Below are 25,563 nucleotides of genomic sequence, written 5' to 3'. Positions count from 1 at the left end.
CAACAAATTTGAACAAGCAATGTAAACATTAAGTGTAATCATTTCCGTCAGGCATCCTGCAAGATAGCTATCAAACGCGACCGAGTGCCGGAAGGACCCCAGTCGTTAGAGCGGCGTTTGCAAAATACGAAGCGGCCAAGTAAATGTCGTGAATGAGTTCGTCATCTGGCGATATCTGCAACATCCTGATAGTAAAATCGGTAAACTATTTCCATACGCTACAAATAGATATTATAGAATTTTATTATTGGGGTATGTGTCTGTTTGAAAACCAAAAAAGAACAAATAAGTGAGTCTATACTCCGACGTTAGCTACACAGGCTAGTTATGAATGAGCATGCTAACCAACTGGCTAGCATGTTGCACGATGTGGTGAATAGTTGAATATTTTAATTTAAGAGTACAAACTTATGTTTCCATAATGTAAAACAAGTATTAATTTAAGCGATGCCGCTGGAGGCTGACTCAGAACCGGTTTCTGAGTCACTTAAACGAGTCAGTAGTGTATTAGCTAAGGCGCTAGCTAGTTTGATGTGGAAGAGCTTTAATAAGTCATATAACTGATCTACAAACTGTTGTCCATTATCTAAAAATATACTATTTCTTTGCTATGTTTTAAGGAACAGTTGATGGAACAAAACTATTTAGAAATGTTACAAAGATGGTAGTTCGCGCCTGTTTTAGGGTTAAATTAGCAGTGTTTGTAGCTTGGGATGCAAAATTGCTAATCAGTCAATGGATGAAGTATTTCGCAGAGGCTTGTTTAAGGTCAAAATGATCAGTCTGGTCTGATTTCATTGATTCACTTTTTGATTGTTACAGGTAAAGAGAAGTTTCTCCATTGAGAGCTGAAGGTCCAGAGACATTGATCATGTTTCTGTACAACCTGACCTTACAGCGTGCTACTGGCATCACTCATGCCATCCATGGCAACTTCTCAGGTAAGCCATTTACACAAATAAATAGTTTTTTTTTGTCTGTACACGAACGCACTTTTATTTAGTTCAACACATGATTGTGCTTTTGTTTCTGTTTACACAAGGACAACTCAAACCCAAATGTTCAGTGTACTTTATATAACTAATACAAATCATCCGCTGTCTCAGAGCCTTGTGTTGTTCTTTTTGCCCTTAATATGCACTTTCAGCTGTGACCTTTTTAAAAAAAAAAAATTATTTTGCAGTTGTCTTATGTAGAAACTTGGTCCTTGAGCAATATTTGTACTGGCCATAAAAGCAGATTTGACACAACTTAATATCTATCTATTATGTTTCTTTACTTTAGGTACCAAGCAGCAGGAGATTGTTGTTTCACGAGGAAAGATTCTGGAACTGCTGCGCCCAGATGCAAACACGGGCAAAGTTCACACACTTCTCACCATGGAGGTGTTCGGCATAATCCGGTCCCTCATGGCCTTCAGGCTGACTGGTGGCACAAAAGGCAAGTTGTATATGCTACTAGTACGGTTTGTGTAGTAGATTTGGTTGTATGTTTAATCGCATTCACGCCGGCTGACGTACAGCCTATTTCAGCTCTTACTGTTCCTACTCGGTGTTTTCTGGTAGTGCATTTTTCTTCGGATTAATTATGTATTTTTAGTATGGTGACTAATCCAGATAACAATTAATTCCTGTATGACAAAACATGAACTAGGTCGTACACAAGCACCACATACACGGAGTAAAAAATGCTTTTTGTTTTTTCTGTCATGTCTCTGGTATTCTCGTCCTGATGCACTCACCTGCCGCACATTGAACACATTTGTGTAAAATATTTGTCCTTGACTTTGTGTATTTTCCACCATTGGACTTCGAATGCACTGTGCTTAAGAGCTGCAGCTATTGCTTTAAGTAATTGAGTATTCTGCTGATATAAATATATAAATGTACACGGTTTGTTATGACTTTTTATGTGAGTGTTTTATCACATAATTTGTTGACGTAATAAACGGAGATGCATGCGCCGCCTACGCTTGAGTTAAAGCGGCTAAATAGCCGGACAGTTAAATTCAAACACACTTTTCCTTATCAGAATAAAAATATCAGACTTTTTTAAAACAGTCTCCATCTCTGTCTAACTCTTCCGCTGATGACACAAAAGGCAGGCCGCGGTTGTGTCAGCATCAGAGAGAGGAAGAAAGGCATACACACTGAGGAGCATCTTTCCATGTCAGTCAGTGAAAACATAAATCATTTGATTCAATAGTTTTCATGAATGAGGTACGATCAGAGACACAGAAAGTGTTTTGCGACTTCTGCTCTAAAGCAGGTAGAGAAATTACGGAGAAAACTGATTTCATTTCCAGAACAGATCATTTAAGAAAAGACAGAGATGGTCAGAGAAGCATAAAAATGCTCAAGCATTAAAAGCATAAAAATGCCCGAGATCACATAATGTCGAAGAGCACGCCACAGAAAACACTGTTAGCGCTCGCAGTGTTTCGTGCACGTGGACTGCGTGCCCAAGGAGCTAAAAATAAAATTCACCCCCCCTGTATGGTCAAAGTGTTTTAAAAGTTCATTTTTATGTGGCACCTAAAAATGTAATTTGGTGTCTGTTGTTTTTCCTCATAGGAGCCAATGGCTCCTAAATATATTTTTTTTTTTTGTCTGGATCTCTGGATAAGTATTTTTCCTTTATTAAAGAGCAATACAAAATATACAAGAGAAAATAAGACTGTTCTCTTAAAATTAACAAGAAATTTGTTTGTTTCCTTTTTAGAAAAAGTAATTTCTATTCCTTAAATTGCAATCTGTGAAAACTGAACCTATTTAGTGCAGAAATAAAAATAAAAAAATCAAATACATTTTTTTTTAAAAAGGTAAATGCACTGTACAGTTTTGTGTTTTTACGTTAAAAATTATGCCAAACTTGGTAAAACTTTGTCGTTTTCTTTGACCTGAATCTTCTCCACTCCCTTTGCTGTTTTCTCCCCATTCATCCACTTTTTCCTTCTGTGTTTACCTGCCCAAAGTGACCCAGAGTTTAACGCATATGTGTCAAACTCTGGCCCGATGTACAATTATATCTGGCCCTTAAGATCATTTTATATAGATCTATTATTGTTATTAATAGCCTGGCGATATAAAGCGCTGATAACACGAACTACAGATCCCATAATGCAGCGCTTCAGCTGCCTTACCGAACGCTAGGCTACCTGAGAACATTCCATACAGATGGCATTCTGAGTGTATGTTTACTGACACTGCTGGTAAACCCATGAGTTTTTTATTTGTGGAGCGAATGTGGCAGTAATTAAGGAATTGAATCTAAGACGGAACTACGAGACAAAACATCAGGAGAAGCTGAAAAACCTGAATGCAGAGCAGAAGATACAGAAAGGAGAAGAGTTAAAGAAGAATCTGACATTTCAGCAGACGTTTTCCAGCAGAGCAAAATCACAAATTGAAGCTGGTGTGAAAGCAAGTTTTATTGTGGCAGAAGAGAAATCAGAGGCAAATCAGCCCGGCCATTTACAGAGGGAGAGTTTCTGAAGAGCTGCATGATGGTGTGCGACTTCTGGTGTTTGACAGAAGATATTTTTTATGGAGAGCAAAATATTTTAGGTTAATTAAAATTAAAGTTTTTTTTAATGGCATAAGAGCAAAGAAATCTGATTGTTTTGATTTGTTATGTAACATTTACTTAAGCACAATTTCGATTTATTTTTTCAGGGTTTTTTTGCAGCATCTTCATATTTCGAACTTGTATAATTTTGACAAATTTATATGGAGAGCAAAATCTTTGAAGTTATTTAAAGTTTAAGTTGATTTATTCTGGGATAATATTCCTGTCTTTTTTTATTCATATTTATGTGTATATAAAATTCTTTTTTTAGTTTTAGTGAGTTTAATAAATTTTTTTTTTACCTGTTTGGCCTGTGACCTAAAGTGTGCTGAGTTTTGGCCCCTGTGCAATTGAGTTTGACACCCCTTGTTTAACGGGTGGTGCGTCAGTAATAATGGTTTGTGCGGAAACGTTGTTAAATGGAGGAAATGTCCATTTGTGTGTTTAATCAACTAAACAAAGTTATTTGCCTTGATGCTTTTTTTTGTATTCAAGTTACTTAAGGAATAATTTCAGTTCTTACTGCGTCTAACTTTCTTTTTGCTTTTTTGTCTGTTGTTAATTTGAAGACTACATCGTGGTGGGCAGTGATTCAGGTCGTATTGTTATCCTGGAGTATCACCCCTCCAAGAACATGTTTGAAAAGGTGCACCAGGAGACCTTTGGCAAGAGTGGCTGTCGGCGTATTGTTCCAGGCCAGTTCCTTGCTGTGGATCCCAAAGGCAGAGCTGTTATGATAGGTAAGAAGGACCCCTCACCCCCTCTTCCCTTTTTAGAACAAGAGAAAGCCTTAATATATCTCGTATACATTACATACATTTGTGCACAATCAAAATGAACAACTTTTGCATATCCCAGCTTGTTTGGTAGCTGAGGTCAGAATGCATGCTGTAATGTTGGAGTAGAACCCTCAGGGGCCCCAACAGTGGCAGTGGTGTTGGCTTTTAAATCCCAAACGTCAGATCAATAGCATTGAGACCAAAATGTATGGAAAATGTGTCACTGCATTTAGACACCTAGAGTTAAAAAAGTTAGTATAAGACTGCTTTTGGAATTTTCATAATTATCTATTATCACTTTATAATCATCTGTCTTTAGTAGTTTTAAGAGGACATATTTTGTGGGTGGAAGCACCCATTTATAATGGGAGTAATTTTTTTTTCATAATTCATTGAAGACATTGACCTGTCTTTCCCAATAAATGGATATAATCTGTTTACTTTTACAAAATAGACAAGACCATACCTGCTGTTGAGTTGCAGGTTAATATTGTTTGACAAAGGATTCTTATGTTTTGTGCAATACTATATGACCCCTTTGTGTATGGTTTCTATGGAAGATTTTATATATTTTGCTTTATATGTAGCATTGAAATCAGCAGTGCATCACCTGCAATCAATCATATAGTCCCTTTTTCAAATACACACAATATTAATGTTGAAAAAAGGGGACCATTTACTACTTTGGGGCCAGGTCTTCATTGGAAAGCTTTTTATATCAACCCAGTATCCGTTTTCTTTTTTTAGTTGCAAAGCAAGTTCTCACTAGTTAAAGGCTGTGCACCTATGCCTAATCCATGTATTATTAAAAAGCTTTGTGGCTTTTTTGTACAGGAGCAATAGAGAAGCAGAAATTGGTGTATATCCTCAATAGAGATGCAGCTGCTCGTCTCACCATCTCCTCCCCCCTGGAAGCACACAAGGCTAACACGTTGGTCTACCATGTAGTGGGGGTGGATGTAGGTTTTGAGAACCCCATGTTTGCTTGTCTCGAGATGGATTATGAGGTGAGAATGCAGCTTGTTATTTTAAACTGTGGTGTCATTCCTGGTGTGGGCTTATAACATTATTTTTTTTAAAAAAGTAAAAAATGTGAAGTCTCGACTTAAACTGAGCCACATTTTTTTTTTTTCTTCCTTAAGCAATTTGCATGTTGGCTACCAGTCAGATATTCTTTGTGGGGGGTTTTTCCCCCCTGTGAAATGATGAGCTTTCTCATGTCTCTTCTCTGACATCTTACTGGAGAGATTGCAAACAACTCTGATCACAGCATGTATACTGAGCTACAGTTTAATCAGAACACTTTTAATTTCTCTCATTAAGATTAATTCTGTACTGTTTAACAGGAAGCAGATAACGACCCCACTGGGGAAGCTGCAGCTAACACACAGCAAACTCTGACCTTCTACGAGCTGGACCTGGGACTCAACCACGTAGTGCGCAAGTACAGCGAAGCTCTGGAGGAGCATGGCAACTTCCTCATCACAGGTATGAGCTGCCTGAGAAAATGACTGGTCACAAGAATACACGTATAATTTATATAGTGGTACTATAAATATGATGAGCTATCTTCATGTCTCTTCTCTGATTAATGTGAGGAGAAATGCTGATATCTGATTTAAAATGTGCATTAAGAAAAACAATGTGAACAATTTTATTTTGTGAAATAAAAATTCTCTTATTCTTGTGTGTCTTTGTATCTAATAGTGCCAGGAGGCGCTGATGGTCCAAGCGGTGTGCTCATTTGCTCAGAAAATTACATTACTTACAAAAACTTTGGGGACCAGCCGGATATTCGTTGCCCGATCCCACGCAGAAGGGTGAGTGTATGGGTGTTTATGCATCCAGTTTTTTTAGAATGAAAACTATATTTCATACCTCTGTATCATTTTTCAATGAAATGATGAGGTTTTCATGTCTCTTCTCTGCCAGAAACCCTGGAGACAACTAAGACTTCTGATCACATAACTGCTAGTTTTAACTGAAGCTTAATTATATGGTGCTTTATGGTTTTCCTTGTCTGTTTTGTAGAATTATTGTGAGTGCTTGAAAATCTGCCATAGTGGTTTAGAACCCATATTTTTCATAAACTTTCTCTCTTCACCATCCAGAATGACCTGGATGATCCAGAAAGGGGTATGATCTTCGTCTGCTCAGCCACACACAAAACCAAGTCCATGTTCTTCTTCCTTGCCCAGACTGAGCAAGGAGACATTTTCAAGGTTACCCTGGAAACAGATGAAGAGATGGTAAGAGCGGTAGCCACTGACTGGTTTTGAGTTTCATGATAAAGTAGGTTTTCTCACTTGTTTTTACTTGAAATTTCTTTTTTATTATTAAAAATGGCAGCAAGTGTCAGCATCAGACACTGTCCATAATGGGTATGGTACATTGTGTACATCCTGTAAAGGATACAGACAATTTAACAAAGTTGAAAGTTATGATGTTCACAGCATCCCAACAAGCCAGCACATTGGTAGCTAAATGTCTGGCACAGGAGGCTAAACTGATTACTGTTAAAGATTTATAGATCACTAAATAAACTTGCCCTGACTTCACACAGATCAATCCTGCTATACTTGTAAGAAGAAACCATCATAGTTCAGTAACAGTAATTGCAAACATGCAGGTAGAAACTATAACTGTGACCTAATGTGCAGGTTGCAGGTAAAATTTGTGACGGTGTACAGGATTTTAGAAGAACTTTTTCCCACTTTCTTTTATTCGTAGAAGCTAAACGGTTGCCTGTTGCTACAATATTCACTATTTGAACTCGGGCCATTTGGCTGTGTTGTAGAAATGATGATATATTCATGTCTCTTCTCTGATTAATGCTGAAGAGAATGCTGATATCTGACCTCTACTCCAAATGACCGAAACAAAATTAGTCTGTGATTTTTCTACGGTTATTTTTGGGCTATTTTGAGAGCAAATACTTAAAACTGTTTGATAAATAGTTTTACCTTCTCCTAGGTTACGGAGATCAGGATGAAATATTTTGACACCATTCCAGTGGCTACAGCAATGTGTGTGCTGAAGACTGGCTTCCTTTTTGTCTCATCGGAGTTTGGAAACCAGTAAGTTTCAAAATACAACCAAAGTGTTGAATGTGTTTAATGAAATAATCCTGCCTGTTTCGTTTTAAACAAGTTCTTTCAGACATTTGTTTTTATCTGCTTCTTCACTGTGATAGATGGATATATAGACAGGTAGATGGGTAGATTGATCCATTACTTAACATGAACACTCAGCTGTTGTACCTGAGTTAGCTGTTTGAAAAGGTCACACTGGTGTTAAAGGTTTCAAGTGTTGCTGCACAAATGGGGGGGGAAAGATGGCATTTCAAATTATCGACCACAACACATTTGTAATATTTCATAGAAAATAGCTGATGCATATGTCAGTGTGATTCATCGCTGTAAAAGACTAAAAGCAAAGAGGAAAAAGACGACTTTTTGTTGCAAGGTTGACCTCGGTCACAACAAAGCGTTTGTTCTGTTAATCAGTTTTCTAGGATGAAGCAATATTGTAGTAGTGTCTTACTGATTAAAGCATGTGTAATCAAACCTTCACTGATGCACTGACAACCTTCATTGCATGGAAAATAATTAACTTTTGATAAAATCAAACTTACTTTACTCAAGAACCGATTGGAACTGTGCATGTCATGAGCATTGGAAAGGGGAAGCTTTATGTTGCAAGTCAGTAGTTCGCAGCATGTGTGGAAAGAGCATTTCGTAAAATACACAGAAAACCTATTGCTTGTCTGCGTCAATTTGGTTGTATAGAGCAGCTGTAAATATTTTGATCAGATTCAAAATATAGATTGTGCATAAGGAGTGATGTAAAATCTCTTGCATGACCAGCAACAAATATTTTTGGACTTACTTAAAGGAATGCATTTTATTCATTACACTTGTACTTGTCTGAAACAAAATTGAAAGCACTTAAGCAGTAGACTCCTTAACATATATAAAACATATATGTCGAAGTTATGGAATCTGATACCTGTTGATTTAAGGTTTTTAATAGGCAGTTTTTTGACGAGAAATAATTTGTCTAGTTTAAAATAGTGTGGGCTGTGTTTATAGTTGTTAAATCTCACCTGACAAAAAGTAAAAAATTGACAACTAGTTTCAGAGTCTTTGGGAGAGGCAAAGGTTGACTGTCATTAAAAAAAGTTTGGAAAGAATTATAAATTCTTTGTCCACTTTTGCAAGTAGAATTCAGTGTTTTCAGTGGAAGGTTTTATTTTTTTACCGTTTGTTCCTTAACTGTGTAGTAATAATGGTCTATACGGCTTTTGGAAATGTAATGTTTTGTTTCATGAGCTACATTGTAATTATATATGCTGAATATTTAATTTCTCATGGAATTTCTATTGGTAAAAGCCATTACTGTTCTGATTAATCCCAAATGCTTGTATCTCTTTTTTTAAACATTGTCACATTTTTTTATTTTTTTTTATTTGTCTATTTCTGTTAGTTATCTGTACCAGATTGCCCACCTGGGAGATGATGATGAAGAACCAGAATTCTCTTCTGCTATGCCTCTGGAAGAAGGAGACACATTTTTCTTTCAGCCCCGACCACTTAAAAACCTGGTGCTTGTGGATGAACAGGAGAACCTTTCCCCCATTATGTCCTGCCAGGTATGTTGGTGTTTGTTTTATTGGCAACCTTTATGTAAGTCTGGTGGGTTTTTTTTCCCTGTCTCTAAAATTGGTTCAAGTTTTGATCATTTTGGGGTCGTGTAAAGGTCCGGTAATGACTTGTCATTTATATAAAGGTTTAAAGGTAAAAAAAAAAGCTTTGCATTTTGTGTTCCAGCTTCATTTGGAACAGTTTAGTGACGATTAATCTAGTTATGTGTCTGTGGTGATTTATTTACTCGAGATTATTGACCCTGCTGTTCAAAATGGCTATTCAGTATGTTGAATTCAGAGACAGTACTGTTTTAAACAGAATGTTTTTTTGAGTACAAATGTGCTCACACTAAGCTTCTTCAAGTGAAGCGTTCTTAGAGTTTCCTCAGATCTCTGTTAATGATTAGACAGCTTAAAGGGTTATCTATTTTTGTTCATGAAGCAGGAGACTTGAGATTGCCATGAACAGTAAGTTTTTTTTTTTTTTTAATAAATATAATATTTAAATATTAATTTTCATAAGGCTGTGTGTGTGTGTGTGTGTGTGTGTGTGTGTGTGTGTGTGTGTGTGTGTGTGTGTGTGTGTGTGTGTGTGTAATATATACAGTGAGGAAAATTAGTATTTGAACACCCTGCTATTTTGCAAGTTCTCCCACTTAGAAATCATGGAGGGTCTGAAATTGTCATCGAGGTGCATGTCCACTGTGAGAGACATAATCTAAAAATCCAGAAATCACAATATATGATTTTTAAACTATTTATTTGTATGATACAGCTGCAAATAAGTATTTGAACACCTGTCTATCAGCTAGAATTCTGACCCTCAAAGACCTGTTAGTCTGCCTTTAAAATGTCCACCTCCACTACATTTATTATCCTAAATTAGATGCACCTGTTTGAGGTCGTTAGCTGCATAAAGACACCTGTCCACCCCATACAATCAGTAAGAATCCAACTACTAACATGGCTAAGACCAAAGAGCTGTCCAAAGACACTAGAGACAAAATTGTACACCTCCACAAGGCTGGAAAGGGCTACGGGAAATTGCCAAGCAGCTTGGTGAAAAAGGTCCACTGTTGGAGCAATCATTAGAAAATGGAAGAAGCTAAACATGACTGTCAATCTCCTCGGACTGGGGCTCCATGCAAGTTCTCACCTCGTGGGGTCTCAGTGATCCTAAGGAAGGTGAGAAATCAGCCCAGAACTACACGGAGGAGCTGGTCAATGACCTGAAAAGAGCTGGGACCACCGCTTCCAAGGTTACTGTTGGTAATACACTAAGACGCCATGGTTTGAAATCATGCATGGCACGGAAGGTTCCCCTGCTTAAACCAGCACATGTCCAGGCACGTCTTAAGTTTGCCAATGACCATTTGGATGATCCAGAGGAGTCATGGGAGAAAGTCATGTGGTCAGATGAGACCAAAATAGAACTTTTGGGTCATAATTCCACTAAACGTGTTTGGAGGAAGAAGAATGATGAGTACCATCCCAAGAACACCATCCCTACTGTGAAGCATGGGGTGGTAGCATCATGCTTTGGGGTGTTTTTCTGCACATGGGACAGGGCAACTGCACTGTATTAAGGAGAGGATGACCGGGGCTATGTATTGCAGATTTTGGGAACAACCTCCTTCCCTCAGTTAAAGCATTGAAGATGGGTCGAGGCTGGGTCTTCCAACATGACAATGACCAAGCACACAGCCAGGATAACCAAGGAGTGGCTCTGTAAGAAGCATATCAAGGTTCTGGCGTGGCCTAGCCAGTCTCCAGACCTAAACCCAATAGAGAATCTTTGAGGAGCTCAAACTCCGTGTTTCTCAGTGACAGGCCAGAAACCTGACTGATCTAGAGAAGATCTGTGTGGAGGAGGGCCAAAATCCTCCTGCAGTGTGTGCAAACCTGGTGAAAAACTACAGGAAATGTTTGACCTCTGTAATTGCAAACAAAGGCTACTGTACCAAATATTAACATTGACTTTCTCAGGTGTTTAAATACTTATTTGCAGCTGTATCATACAAATAAATAGTTTAAAAATCATACATTGTGATTTCTGGATTTTTTTTATTTTTTTTTAGATTGTCTCTCTCACAGTGGACATGCACCTACGATGACAATTTCAGACCCCTCCATGATTTCTAAGTGGGAGAACTTGCAAAATAGCAGGGTGTTCAAATACTTATTTTCCTCTGTGTGTGTGTGTGTGTGTGTGTGTGTGTGTGTGTGTGTGTGTGTGTGTGTGTGTGTATATATATATATATATATATATATATATATATATATATATATATATATATATATATAAAAATAAAATGCGCGCACATAGTGGTTCCTGATTTCTGTTTTTTTTTTTTTTGTTAGTTTTTTATTTGCATGTTTGTCACACTTTAATGTTTCAGATCATCAAACGAATTTAAATATTAGTAAAAGATAACACAAGTTAACACAACATGCAGTTTTTAAATGAAGGTTTTTATTATTGTGGGAAATAAAATCCCAAACTACATGGCCCTGTGTGAAAGTGTTTGCTTCGGGACCTGGAAGACTTAAACCAAAACACACCAGCAAGTCCACCTCTGAATGGCTGAAAAAAAAAAACAGAATGAAGACTTGGTGTGGCCTAGTCAAAGTCCTGATCTGAATTCTATTGAGATGCTGTGGCATGACCTTAAAAAGGCGGTTCATGCTCAAAAACCCTCCAATGTGGCTGAATTAAAACAATTCTGCATACATGAGTGGAGCTAAATTCTTCCACAGAGCTGTAACGGACTCATTGCAAGTTATCGCAAATGCTTGATTGCAGTTACTGCCCAACCAGTTATTAGGTTTAGGGGGCAAATGCTTTTTCACGTCTGTCTGTCACTGTGTTGAGGCTGCAACTAACTATTTTGATAATTGATTAATTGAACAAAAACATTCCTTTGGTTTTATCATATTAAAAAATCTTTTATTAGATTTTTGCTTATTATAACTATATAAAACTCTAATTTAGAGTATTTATGTATAAAAGTGTACTTTTAAAAATGCAACTGTCACATTTTGAGTTTAACTTTTTTTTTTTTTTCTTTCCATTTTAAGTGCTCGGGGAATTTCTCCTGTGAACACATTCACTCGTGATGTTTTTTTTTTTTTTCATCATTGCGTTGTAAAAAAAAAAAAAAAAAAAAAGAATTTGAGTATGACTGAAGTAATGTTTAAATCAACAATTTATATTGTTTTCAATGATAATTGTCGATGGCAAGTTGACGCCCATGCTTAAAATAATTACAATTTCTGTTTAGAAAAAAGACATTTCTTCAGCTGTGAAGATAAGAATCTTGAATGTATTATTAATTTGATTTTGTATAATTAAATATAAAACATAAAAAAAAGCATTTGAACGTATAGTAAAGCCGCAGTAACGTTTGAAAACAGATGCAGCACGTTTGAAAACAGAAGTTAACTGTTGTAGTAGACAAATGCTATAAGAAGAGAATGGATCTGAGAAACACTGCAATCTAAGATGCTTGTTTAAAAAAGAAAGGTAAAAATATGCAACATAACCCGTAACTTGAGCAGCTCAACTAATCGATCACGGCATTCGTTTTTTTTCCATTCAAATTTCATTATCAATTATTGATTTTTTTTTTTTTTTCGATTAGTTGTTGCAGCCTATATATTAGTTTTTTATTATTTATTAATCATAAGTTTTTTAGATTGTAAAACAGAAAATGACAGTTATGAAATCCTAAGTAGGTTTAACTGATGTTGCATAAGCAGTTATACGAGGAGTAGAACACAGCTAAATGTTGGATGAATGACTCCCTGACTCTGCATGTATGCAATAAAGGAATAAATACAGTAGAATAATAAAGACTACAATAAATATGCAATAAAATATTGACAACAGAAAAAAGGAATGAAAAGAAATGTGCAGTCAAGTGGAAGGATGTAAACTTCAGTGCTGAATATGCCATGGTGAACAAAGCCTTTAGTGTGATTTAAGAGAATATAAAAATGAATGTACACTATAGGTGTGTAGGTGCACTGAATTGACTAGTAAATTTTTAATGGACTGTGAGTAGAAGCTCCCTCTCAGCTGTGTTGCATTTATTTAAATTTCCTGGTCATATAACCTGACTCCTCTAATGTAAGTGCCATGTAGTAAGGACAGGATTATTGTGAAAAACTTTTTGCACAATGTTTTGGATAATGCAATTGCTAAATCAATCCTTTAGGATAAATGCATTGAATGCCTTTTGAATATGAACAGAGCTTGAACTTGATTAGTATTTGTGTAAGGTGGCATTGACACTTTGACTTGCTTTCTTGATTGATGATGTAGATTGACCAGCAAAGGCCTCAGTAATGTGCAAACATGTTGAAACCTGGCCAAATTTTAATAAAATAAAGATTTTATTAAAAAATTGTAATCCAATTGTTTTCTGTGTATCATGCAACCATTATGCAAATTACATTTTATTTAGCCCTTTTGTCTTTTCAGTAAAATTGCCACCTTAAATGTATGTCCTACACAAATTCTATCATTTCTTTTCTCCTCTGCAGATTGCAGATTTGGCCAATGAAGACACACCTCAGCTATATGTGGCATGTGGTAGAGGGCCAAGATCTACTCTAAGGGTTCTTAGACATGGTCTGGAGGTATGTCTGTCTTTTTATATCAGTCACCCTTTAGCGTCCTGCTTTTTCTGATTACTGTGTGTAGAGAAGATTCTAAAAATGCACTCATTAGTGGCCTGATGAAATATCTAAAATGTGTGTGTCTGCATGTAGGTCTCAGAAATGGCTGTTTCTGAGCTTCCTGGTAACCCCAATGCTGTGTGGACTGTGAGGAGGCATGTTGAAGGTATGTGTTCTTGAGGGAAAGAAAGTGAAAGTGTATCCCCTGTGGGGATATGAGTGCTACATTCCCTATAAGCCCTTTTAAGTAATTATTGAAACAATACATTTTGCTTTGAAGTGAGCATTAGCCATATACCATTAATTCCTTTTAATTTTTTTAAGAGTCCTAAAATAGACATGAACAATATCATATGGATGGGAAACCACTTCATTTGCAGGTCACATTAAAAAGAAAAAAGATTTTAAATTGGAGTCTACATGTCAGTGTTACAACAACAAAAGTTTTTTATTACAACAGAAAACATTGAAATAATTGTGCTCTGGACTCAGGAAGTCATTTGTGTTTTCAAGTAATATTGCAATTTCTAATTGTTCATATCTGGAACTAATAGATGGTGGAAACACAGTGTACCTGGCTGAACCACACTTAATAGCCAGTGCATATAATAGCCAATAACTTTTGTCATTGTGTTTATGCAGCAAAGTGAAGTAGTATATTATTAGTATACTATTTTTAATAAACTTTTTTTTTTCTTGGGTATTGTGATCAGGTATTATACGCCACTTACCCTAATGTTTGACAAACGTTATCAGATATTTTCCCAACTCAATGTAGGGGGGAAAAAACCCCTAAATGTTCATCTTACTAATGCTTCATCAATGATTTCACTCTCTTACTAAATAAATATTGTCAGACATTGATTCTGCAAACTGAAATTGATTCACCTTACACACAAAGCAAAATGAATTTATTTTTGGAATGTTATTTGTGAGACAAACAGTGGATATTTGGATTTTATTTTGAGTCTGCTCAGAATTTAAAAACATCAGTGAAATTCAGGTCATACTTATATTTAAAAAATATAGTATGCATTAGTTTTATTTGTTTGATAGCACTTGGTCTGATTGTTATGCTGTGATGTATTATTAAATAAATCAGTAATGCTGATTATTTAAATTATTAACCTGTTATTCAAGTAAGCCTAGTGATTTAGAAGTGTTATTGGAATGAAATACTGCATTTGAATGTTTATTTTTTTTTTTCTAATAAAATTATTAATATATAAGTCCCCAAATAATTGATCAAGAAATTAATTCATCAAAATGAGTTAGTTGTAAACCTAGTTTACAATGAAACTGCAAAATCCTGTTATATTGCAGTACAAATATGATCAAGCAAACTGAATTTACAACAGCTAGACCAAACTTGTTGGTTTTTGCTGATATGCTGTGAGGGATAGTAGCCCTCTTTAGAAATGAGCCTCTTTGTCAGGCTTGCTGTCACTTGCTAAACTATTTAGTGGGTGGTACTCTGCAAAATTACCTTTTCTATGTCTAACTTCATGACTGGCTGGTACTTTTTGTATAAACTTATCTCTGCCAGAGCAGGTTCCTTGAAATCATGTGATCTGTATTGTTTAAAAAGCAGACAGTCTTAACTGAACACAGGCAGGGTATAAAAGATTATATAATTGTCTGGCTCATCAGTAGCAGAGTATGATTTCATTGTAAAAAGAAAACCCCTGAAACCGTTATTTTGAATTGGGTTCAGCATCAGTTTTGGGTGTCATTTTTATGTAAATACCTTCATGTACTCTCATTTCATTTATCCACATTAGAGGTAGAATGACATTGGTGTTATTGTACTAGCAGGTTTTGTAAGAGACAACTGTTGACACCACAGTTTTTTTCTTTCTGTGAAGGAACTTTACTAATGTCCGCTTTCCATTTTGCAGATGAGTTTGATGCCTACATCATTGTGTCCTTCGTTAATGCCACGCTGGTGCTGTCAATCGGAGAAACTGTGGAAGAAGTGACAGACTCTGGTTTCTTGGGTACTACCCCAACTTTGTCCTGTTCTCTGCTGGGGGAAGATGCTCTAGTGCAGGCAAGTAATGTGGTGTTTCCCATGCTCATCAATTTTGGCAAAAAAAAGAATTCCAGTCATAATGTACATGATTTCTTTTACACTGCATCAGGTTGCATTAAGACACGATTCACATGTTCAGACCGATCTGGCAAATCGCGCATATCCACCCACTCATTTCTCATACTGCATACTATTGGCTGAAGAGACACACATACTGTTATTTAAGCCAATTAACACAAACAGTCTATTGTTTAATAGAGGTTTTCACAGAGCTCAGGTGGCAACATTCCTTTGTACCAGAGATAATGAATGTAAGAGTATTTCCTCAGTTTATGTACAGAATGAAAAATTGTACAGCTACATAAGTAGTGATAGGAAATTTTGCACAAAATTATTCGATCTGGTTACAACAGTATTGCATGCTTAAGAAAATGTATGACTGCACTTGTTATTAGTAACATGTGCTACTAATGGTAATGAATGATTTTACATTTAGTGGCAATTGGAATTTATTTGAAAACCCAAACACCACTAGAATTAAGGTCTTAATTTCGTAATTTTGTTTTACACAATTTTTCCAGGTGTACCCAGATGGTATTCGGCATATCCGAGCAGATAAGCGTGTGAATGAGTGGAAAACTCCAGGAAAAAAGACAATTGTTCGCTGTGCTGTGAACCAGCGGCAGGTGGTCATTGCCCTGACTGGAGGAGAGTTGGTCTACTTTGAGATGGACCCGGTATGCCAGTAGAAGAAGTAAATTATTTTCAATGAATCGCTGTCACAATTCATACCTTGCACTAATAGTTTAATTTTCTCACTCTGCAGTCAGGTCAGCTGAATGAGTACACAGAGAGAAAGGAGATGTCTGCGGATGTGGTGTGCATGAGCCTTGCGAACGTTCCTCCGGGTGAACAGCGTTCTCGGTTCTTGGCAGTGGGCTTGGTGGATAACACAGTGCGCATCATCTCTCTAGACCCCTCGGTATGCTCTTTGTCTCTTCTATTTTTCCAAACTGTCTTACTGTGCTTTACTTTAAAAAAATATACATAGTATTTATTACATAGCAGTCATAGATTGTCTAGTGTTGTCTAGTTAATGTCTGCAGTTATACTGTGGGGTGGTGGGGGTAGCAAATACTAGGAAAAAAGGCATAATTGCACCTTGTCGGTTTTGTGTATAGGACTGTCTGCAGCCACTGAGTATGCAGGCTTTGCCAGCACAGCCAGAATCTCTGTGTATAGTGGAGATGGGAGGTGTGGAGAAACAAGATGAATTGGGAGAGAAAGGTGCCATTGGCTTCCTCTACCTTAACATTGGCCTGCAGGTAACGAGTCTTCTGTTTTGCATTGTGTCATTATACACTGATTAGTCCCCTGATTTAATATGAAGAATATCTCTTCTATACCACCTGTTTCTATGGTGCTATGATTTTGCATTGAATCTGACCTTGTGTGTCTGTGTGTGTTTATCAGAACGGTGTGTTACTCCGTACTGTGCTGGACCCAGTGACTGGAGACCTGTCTGACACTCGCACACGCTACCTCGGCTCTCGACCAGTAAAGCTTTTCAGAGTGCGAATGCAGGGCCAAGAGGCTGTAAGTGTACACTTATTTGGGAGTAGTCACTGGTTGTTTTTTTGTAAATAAGGTTTAAATGCAGGTTTGTTATATTTCTCATGTTCTCTGACTTTTTCAGGTATTGGCCATGTCCAGCCGATCATGGCTGAGCTACTCATACCAGTCACGTTTCCATCTGACACCACTTTCCTATGAAACCCTAGAGTATGCTTCAGGGTTTGCCTCAGAGCAGTGTCCTGAAGGCATTGTGGCCATCTCTACCAACACACTGAGGTAATTTCCGCTCTCTGTCTAGTGTGTGCTGTTAAAACGCACCACATCCTAAAGTTCACACAAACTGTGTTCTTAACTTGTTTGTGCTGCTCTTTTTAATGCTGTGCTGCTCGAACTGTAATCAAAATACTCCATGCAACGTTTGCCTGCTTGTCATTTTTGTACACTTTTCAAGCACTGTTTACATTGTTTATATTATCACTGAGAAACTGTTATTAATCATTGTGATTGCCCAACCCAACAAGCCAGAAAATCCTTTTGGAGAATTTAGATATAATTCAGTTTCTTCCCCCTGTCATTGGTATGTTTGCATTTTGCCTGGGGTTTGAATAGGGTCTGAGATATTCTTGTCCCATTATGTAATTCTTACAGAGTGCAGTTTGGGGGGGTGGAGGGCTCTGCTGATTGGTGAATGGGAAAATTGTTTGCAAAATGGAAAGTCCTTCGGGGTGCAATTTTTTTTTTTCCATGAACATCTACAAGCTGAGTCACAGCACATCAGCACAGGAAGAGTAGGAAGAGTAACTGTGTTTTTTTTTTTTTTTTTTGGCTTTCACACCATGACTGTAATAATGCATATAGTAGGGGACATATTACTGCAAATGTTGCGCTAAAGCAAATGTTTAAAAACTAACATTTATAAGTTATATTTGCTGTTATATAGTTGACATTTATAATTAAAATATTGTACTGGGCATGGCTAATTCCATCTTTCAATCCTTCTTTATTTGTCATCATATTTCTTATTTTTATCTAATTGCAGTTTTTCCTCATTGCTTTAAGAGAATCTCTGTAGAAATAAATATAAATAAAACACACAGGATGTTTAAATATTTTTCATTTATACGTTCTACTTGGTTTCAGTTCTCCATGTTTTGTTTTCTGTTAGTAGCATTGGTGTTTCATTGGTGTTTTAAGTTGTCATTTAGTTTCAATTTTAGTTCTTTTGAAAACAGTAACTGCGGTGTAGCTTAATGTTTAAATAAGTTGGGGTATTTCCATTTAATTTTAGTGTGTTGCATGTCGCTTTTTGAGCTGTAACTTACTGTGGTTTTGGTGGATCTCCTCATACCGTCACTTTGTGTAAAAGGAAAATGTTAACTAAACTTACTCTGGACTTTGTGAACCAGAAAATTGTTCTTACCAAAATTAATCTAGAATCCTTTCTGGGCTGCTGTAAGGCATAAAATGCATGTCCTATATTTTGAAAGATTTACCAAATTAACTTCACAACTTGTTGCTTAAGGTTTTGCAGAAAGTCTAATTATGAATCTACTTTCACTTTCACTTGTTTTATTCCTGCCTCTGACAGAATTCTGGCTCTGGAAAAGCTGGGTGCTGTGTTTAATCAGGTGGCCTTTCCTCTGCAGTACACACCACGCAGATTTGTTATTCACCCAGAGACCAACAACTTGGTCCTCATAGAAACGGACCACAATGCCTATACCGAAGCCACCAAGGCCCAGCGCAAGCAACAGATGGCAGAGGTAAAGGCACAAGGACTTAAGTGTTTGACATTTTAGTTGTTGGTTGCTGTCAGTTAATAATGCCTTTACATTTTTTTAAGACTCATTAGCTAAATTAAAGTGCTCTGTATTGCAGGTTGGTTGTTGTGTATAAGATAGTCGATACCTAGTCTCATTACCTCAGTGCTTAATTATGTATGCTGACTGTTATTTTTAGCTAAGAACCACACATTGGATGTTTATGGAATACCACTTGGATCAGAGCCAAGACAAACTCTGGAATTTCCTGAGTGTTATTTTTCTGTTTGTAGGAAATGGTGGAGGCTGCAGGAGAGGATGAAAGGGAGCTGGCTGCGGAAATGGCTGCGGCCTTTTTGAACGAGAACCTTCCGGAATCAATTTTTGGTGCCCCAAAAGCTGGCTCAGGACAGTGGGCCTCACTGGTACGCTTGATCAACCCCATTCAGGGCAACACCCTGGATTTGGTTCAGCTGGAGCAGAATGAAGCTGCCTTTAGGTAAGCCAGGGGGTTAATTATGGGAAAAGTGCATGCAATAGGTGGAAAGAGTTGAGCGGCTTCAAACATTGAAAAGTGCATTTTTAATGTAATTTGTGAAAAGTAATGCTCTCTTAAACCCCCTCCCCCACATTGCAGCGTGGCAGTTTGTCGCTTTGCTAATGGAGGTGATGACTGGTATGTGTTAGTGGGTGTGTCAAGAGACATGATCCTTAACCCACGCTCAGTGGGCGGTGGCTACATTTACACCTACCGTCTGGTTGGAGGTGGTGAAAAGCTGGAGTTTGTACACAAGGTGAGTTTAAGGGGAAATGGCTATACTCAACAGAATGATACTTAGTCGCATATGTGAGTTTATTGGTGAAAAATGAAAACCCCTAGATCATTATCATAATGGTCAAATAACCATTATAGCACAGACAAACCCGAAACTCAAGGCCAGAGGTCGGTTTCTCTGAGCTAATATGTCTTGTTTTTATTTGTGTATTTATAATGGTACATTGTTCAATGAAGTACCACCACCAAAATGAACTCATTTTGACTTGCTGTACTGGCAGACCCCAGTGGAAGATGTTCCTCTGGCCATCGCCCCCTTCCAGGGTAGAGTGTTGGTGGGAGTGGGCAAACTGCTGCGCATCTACGACCTTGGCAAAAAGAAGCTGCTTCGCAAATGTGAGAACAAGGTAAGCTTAAAATGAATTGAACACACAAGAATTGATGTTGACCCAGTGCTTCATTAAATAAATCAGATTCTTGTTTTAAAAATGAATGCAAGTCTTTTCAGAAAGGGAAATTAGAACAATTTTGTGATTTGAAATTCCCAGCCAAACAGCACCAGTGTTAGTCTTGGTGTCAGCACCTGGTAGTCTGAAGAGTCTAATTATTAAAGGAGTCTTGTTTGTGTAGATATTAGAGCTGTGCCAAGACTTTGAGAACCCACAGTGATGTATTAAAAACCCGACAGAATTGACCTCCTTCCTATAAAGCACCAATTGTTATTTACTTTATAGTGCCCCTGTGACATGTTCCATAATTGTTGGTAATGTAGTTTCACCTACATTTGTCTGATTCTGTGGTTTTTGTCATGTTTAGAGACACATTTTCACAGTTGTATGCAATTCATTAACTCTGCTTAACATGAAGTGAGCCATTTAGAATTGTTCTTCAGTGTCAACATTTAATGTGAAAGTATCTATCATTTTGAATTGCAAAGGGATTTTTAGTAGTTCAGAGAGTGTAGCCATAGCAGTTGACTCCACTAATATGCCATGCTATGCAAAATATATTGCAGTTCTGAATAGTTGTCATGGCTCTGTGTTAAAATAACCACGATGCACTCAAGATAGGTGTTGTGTATTTCCTCTGTACATCATAGGATGTGGTTCAGTATTCACATGTAGGTTTTATTCTAATATTAAATATAACACCAACCCACTCGTACATATTCTGACAGTTATTGCAACAGCTGGCAATAGAATATAGTTTAAATAAACCTTTTACATTTCTTCTTCAAAAAGGATCACAAATTCATGGTAATCCTTTACACGCACACATAAATATTGTGACTGCAATAATGTAACAAGATTGAAAATGTGCAATTTGTAGGTTCTGTTAAATGATAAGTTCCACAATGCATCATGGAGTAAAGATGATGATAATGGCATGAGAAGCAATTAATTACTCATCTTAAACATGTCAACATAGCAGTAACACCTCCTTTGCACTTTTAATGCTTGAATTCACCAGTTACTGCTTGCAGCTATATTTATATATGCGTGTTCTTTCCCCGTACAGCTCATTCGTAGGAGTAACTATGTGAAAGAATGTTGCACTAATTGCTTAATTTGTACTTTTGTTTATAGACCGACCACAGAGGTGAAGATATGGTCTTCAGTGTAATATTCTGTATTAAAGCAGTTTAGGGTATCAAAGGTTTAGTCTCTTTAGTTAACTATAATTCGCCACTTTGGTTATTTTTTTTCCCATCACTAAGAGAACCTCGTTTTTAACGTCATTAACCATCTTTCCTCTTTATTTGTGTTTCGGAAATGATGACTTATCATCTCCGTGTTAGCAGCTTTTGAGAAATGTGCACGTCACTCTGCCCCTATACCGCATACGTGACGATTTGCCGATCTGTTATTTATAAATAAATGTAGTCTTTAGTTGGACTTTGCTGTAATGCACTCATAAGAGTTTAATGGTTATAATATATGCCTGTACAATGCTTGCCATGTTAAACTGCATTTATATTTTGACTGTTTGAAGCATGTTCCTAACCTGGTGACGGGGATCCATACTATCGGCCAGCGTGTGATTGTTTCGGACATCCAGGAAAGCCTATTCTGGGTGCGCTACAAGCGCAATGAAAACCAGCTCATCATCTTTGCTGATGAGACAAACCCACGCTGGGTAACGACTGCCTGCCTGCTCGACTATGACACCATGGCCACAGCTGACAAGTTTGGGAATATTAGCATTGTGAGTGCCGCATCAATTACCTGTTTATTTTATCTGCATAATTTATGTTCATTTCTAAACATTAATGTAAATTAATCTTTTGCTAGGTTCGTCTCCCACAAAACACCAGTGATGATGTAGATGAGGACCCCACAGGGAACAAAGCATTGTGGGACAGAGGTCTGCTCAATGGAGCCTCCCAAAAGGTAATGGCCTTCGTTAAACATGCACTCTATTGTCCAGGCATGGGAAAACTGTACCAAACAGCCTCGAGAGTCTGTCTGTTTCTGCGTCACTGTTTGTGTCTAGCTGGTGTTGAGGTCACTTTAACACATTCCCAAACTTCCAGAACAGTTAGTTTAGGTTTCTGCTGTGGTCAGTTTTTAAAGACCCCAGAACCACATTCGTCCACATGTCAGACGCTGCTATGATCTAATCAGGTTCTTAGAATTGCTTAGGTGGACTCTGGGGAAATTCCCAATGTGTCCCAGTGACTTGTTGGGAATTTTGAAACATAGCATGTGTGTGTAGGCAAAGTGAGCGGAATAGAGGATAGGTTGACAATTGGGCATTAGATGCTTATTGACAAGGAGCTTGCTTGTTAATTTTAGAAAATAACCTTGATGTGAACTGGATATGAATAGTAGTGCTTAATTTTAGTGTTTACACTACAGGCACTGTAAAGGGAAAGTAGTGGCCAGTTCACCCCTGCATTCTTGAACTGTTTGTTTATGTTGCAGGCTGATGTAATTGTTAACTACCACATAGGAGAAACGGTCCTGTCACTGCAGAAGACCACGCTCATCCCTGGAGGATCCGAGTCTCTCGTGTACACCACTCTGTCAGGTGGCATTGGCATTCTCGTGCCCTTCACATCTCATGAGGTATGGCTGTATTCCAGTTGAAAACTAAAAAGATATGATAAGAAGGTCAAAGACACTGTCTAGGCCATTAGTCCCTTTTCTCAATGACCTATTGAGATTTGGCCAAACAAATTATCCAGTTCAGTGCTCTTGTGTTTCTTGTTTTAAGAGATAAAGTAGCTGCAGGGTCATTATTGGTCCCACACAGAAACAAACATATACAAATTTTTGTGTTTTTCCATGCAGAAAAACAAACAAATGAATTTTTTTCTTCTATGCCCTCAGGATCACGACTTCTTCCAGCACTTAGAAATGCACATGCGCTCAGAGTTCCCTCCACTTTGCGGCCGAGACCATCTTAGCTTCCGCTCCTATTACTTCCCTGTGAAGGTTGGTACACATACAGAAAAGCCTCTCAGACAGAGTTTCACAAGTGTTGCAATTTCTTATTGTGATCAAACAACAATGGTTACAGGATTTTGAGGTCTGTGGTGTTTATATGCATAGAAATGTTACTTAGTGCATTATCAGAAAACATTCCAACAGCCTGCCATAATACTTATTCTGAGAAGCTCTATTATCACTATGGTTTTGCCTGCGGGAAACAGTGAAAGGAAGCCTGTGTCAAGAGCCACAGGTATGCTTTACCTGAGGCAGTTTGCCAGTGCAATTGTATTGACTAAATATTTTATTTGTGATAGGTTTAAGAATTTTGTCTCACAGCAAACTGTGCTTATATAACAAAAGCATAAATCTACTATTAACAGAATTAAATCAAGACCGAACAAGGGAACATATGATCAAAGAAGAATTAACACATCATTCTACATAGTTACATAGTGAGGTGTGTTCTGAAAACTGCTATATCCTGCTTTTTTATACGTTTCCTCTCCTGGTTTGTGTTGCAGAATGTAATTGATGGAGATCTATGTGAGCAGTTCAACTCTATGGATCCCCATAAGCAGAAAAGTGTTGCTGAAGAGTTGGACCGCACACCACCAGAAGTGTCAAAGAAACTGGAAGACATTCGCACACGTTACGCCTTTTAAAATGTTAGTTGAGCTTGTTCTACAAATCAGCATTTTCAAACCCACTTGGTTTGCTGAGCAGCCACAAGTTTTCCACCATAAATGAGTACGGTCAATTGGTTGAGTATTTCAACAACTGTTGGAGACAGAGACCATTATAGAGATGTCCCATGAGAAGTGTAGTAAAACTGAAGCTTTTTATTCCAAGGACTTTGTAGTGGTCTGAAAGTGTACAGTTGGACAATACTTTCTCTGCTGCCGCAGTGTGTTTATTGTGCGACTCATAAGATTTCCGATTTAGCAACAACATATTTAGTTAATTTGAAGGTTGAATATAGTCCTGCTTTTACATGCCATTGTTTCAAATGATGGTGGAATTTGTAAAATAGCTATAGCTGTCTTTACGAAGGAACTGTGTGTAGGTTGTGGTGTTTTTGCTTGTATTTTTTTTTTTTTTTCTTAGACCTATTGTCCAGATCAACTCCATACCCACTTTTTTTTCTAAAACTACAAAAAAACTCTTTGTAAAATTTGTTTGACAGAATTTTGTAAATAAATTTTTATTAAATTTTGTGTTTTTGCTCTTTGGTACCTTTTGTTGGAATTTTGGGAGTACTGCTTTTTTACACACTTAGCTGATCACACAGGTAAAACAGGATTCCAGTGCCTCCCCTTTCAACTCATCCATCCCTCTGAATTTCTTTCTCACAAGCTTGTGTTCTGGTGTTAATTGCCTTACAATATTGTAAACCTGGAAATGTAATGCGGGAAAGCTTTGTTTTCTCAGCCACAAAGTCCCATCTATAGGACACACACAGATGTGAATAGTTGGCTGTTACCTGCAGTTCCAGTCATTTTACAAAATGTTAAAATTGTCTGAGTCTTAAAGCATTTTTATCTGCAAACTTTGTTTTAAAAAAAAAAAGCATGTGTGGATTTTTATTTGTATTGGCTTTTGTCTTAAACAGGTAAGTTTAAACTTTTTTTTTTTCCTCCCTTGGTCAGTATTTGTTTCAAATTCTGTTTGCTGTTCATCCCTGTTGGTTGTAGACACTCGAGGCTGCTTGTACACGGTTAACTGATGAAATCATTTTTAATGGCTTTTACTGTAATATAGCCAATGTGTAAAAGCTGCAGGTGCCAGTGGTTATGAAGGGTGTATTATGTTGGCAGATTCTAAACTACTTTTCGGTTCAAGCACAGGAGTACATTTGTATTACCGCTTATACTTTTAGTTTTGTTTTCCCCTTATTTTCTTTGTGAAAGAAAACATGACCTGTGTCTAATTTGCGAAGTTAAACATTTCAAAATGTGTAAAATTTCATTACCCTAAAACAAGAAAATTTTATTTTCTATGTTCACAAAATTTCATGACCTGTTTATTTCCGAGTTGTTGATTTTAATGATCTGATGTCACTAGATGAATGTGTGAATCACAAGCTAGTACAGTTATAGAAGTACGCAGGAAGGTTTACAACTTTGCTTCAGTATCCTTTTAAAAATGCATTGAAGTTAGTAGTGTGGTTTAACTGATGGTTCAAAAACACTTTATAAACCATCTAGAATTAAATATTTTGTTTGTCCTTCACTTCAGTTTAACCTTCTAAATTCAGGCAGTGCATTGGCCTTATTCTTCGTTTTTGTTGCAATTTTAAACAACAGTTTTGGTCACTAA

General features: G+C 37.2%; 1 protein-coding gene and 1 non-coding gene across 2 annotated transcripts; both read left to right on the top strand.

Annotated features, from left to right (window-relative positions):
• The first annotated feature begins 54 nt into the window (after positions 1-54).
• sf3b3 (splicing factor 3b, subunit 3) lies at positions 55-24,484 on the top strand. The gene is made up of 27 exons (XM_046864658.1): positions 55-200; positions 823-941; positions 1,285-1,440; positions 4,137-4,307; positions 5,181-5,353; positions 5,693-5,834; positions 6,054-6,166; positions 6,458-6,595; positions 7,320-7,423; positions 8,832-8,997; positions 13,537-13,632; positions 13,765-13,837; positions 15,570-15,721; positions 16,285-16,440; positions 16,530-16,685; positions 16,885-17,028; positions 17,177-17,299; positions 17,400-17,554; positions 18,867-19,041; positions 19,332-19,537; positions 19,676-19,832; positions 20,095-20,220; positions 21,806-22,018; positions 22,105-22,203; positions 22,738-22,881; positions 23,146-23,250; positions 23,769-24,484. The coding sequence occupies exons 2-27, from the start codon at positions 872-874 to the stop codon at positions 23,907-23,909; spliced, it is 3,654 nt and encodes a 1,217-aa protein (XP_046720614.1). The 5' UTR covers positions 55-200; positions 823-871; the 3' UTR covers positions 23,910-24,484.
• LOC124396276 lies at positions 5,542-5,616 on the top strand. The gene has a single exon (XR_006927754.1). It is a non-coding gene; the product is annotated as a small nucleolar RNA SNORD111 (small nucleolar RNA).
• Positions 24,485-25,563: the final 1,079 nt, after the last annotated feature.

This window comes from Silurus meridionalis, chromosome 13 (genome assembly GCF_014805685.1).
Source record: "Silurus meridionalis isolate SWU-2019-XX chromosome 13, ASM1480568v1, whole genome shotgun sequence".
Classification (NCBI taxonomy): Eukaryota; Metazoa; Chordata; class Actinopteri; order Siluriformes; family Siluridae; genus Silurus; species Silurus meridionalis.
Note: the sequence above shows the minus strand (reverse complement) of the source record. Positions and strands in the feature narration are given on the sequence as shown.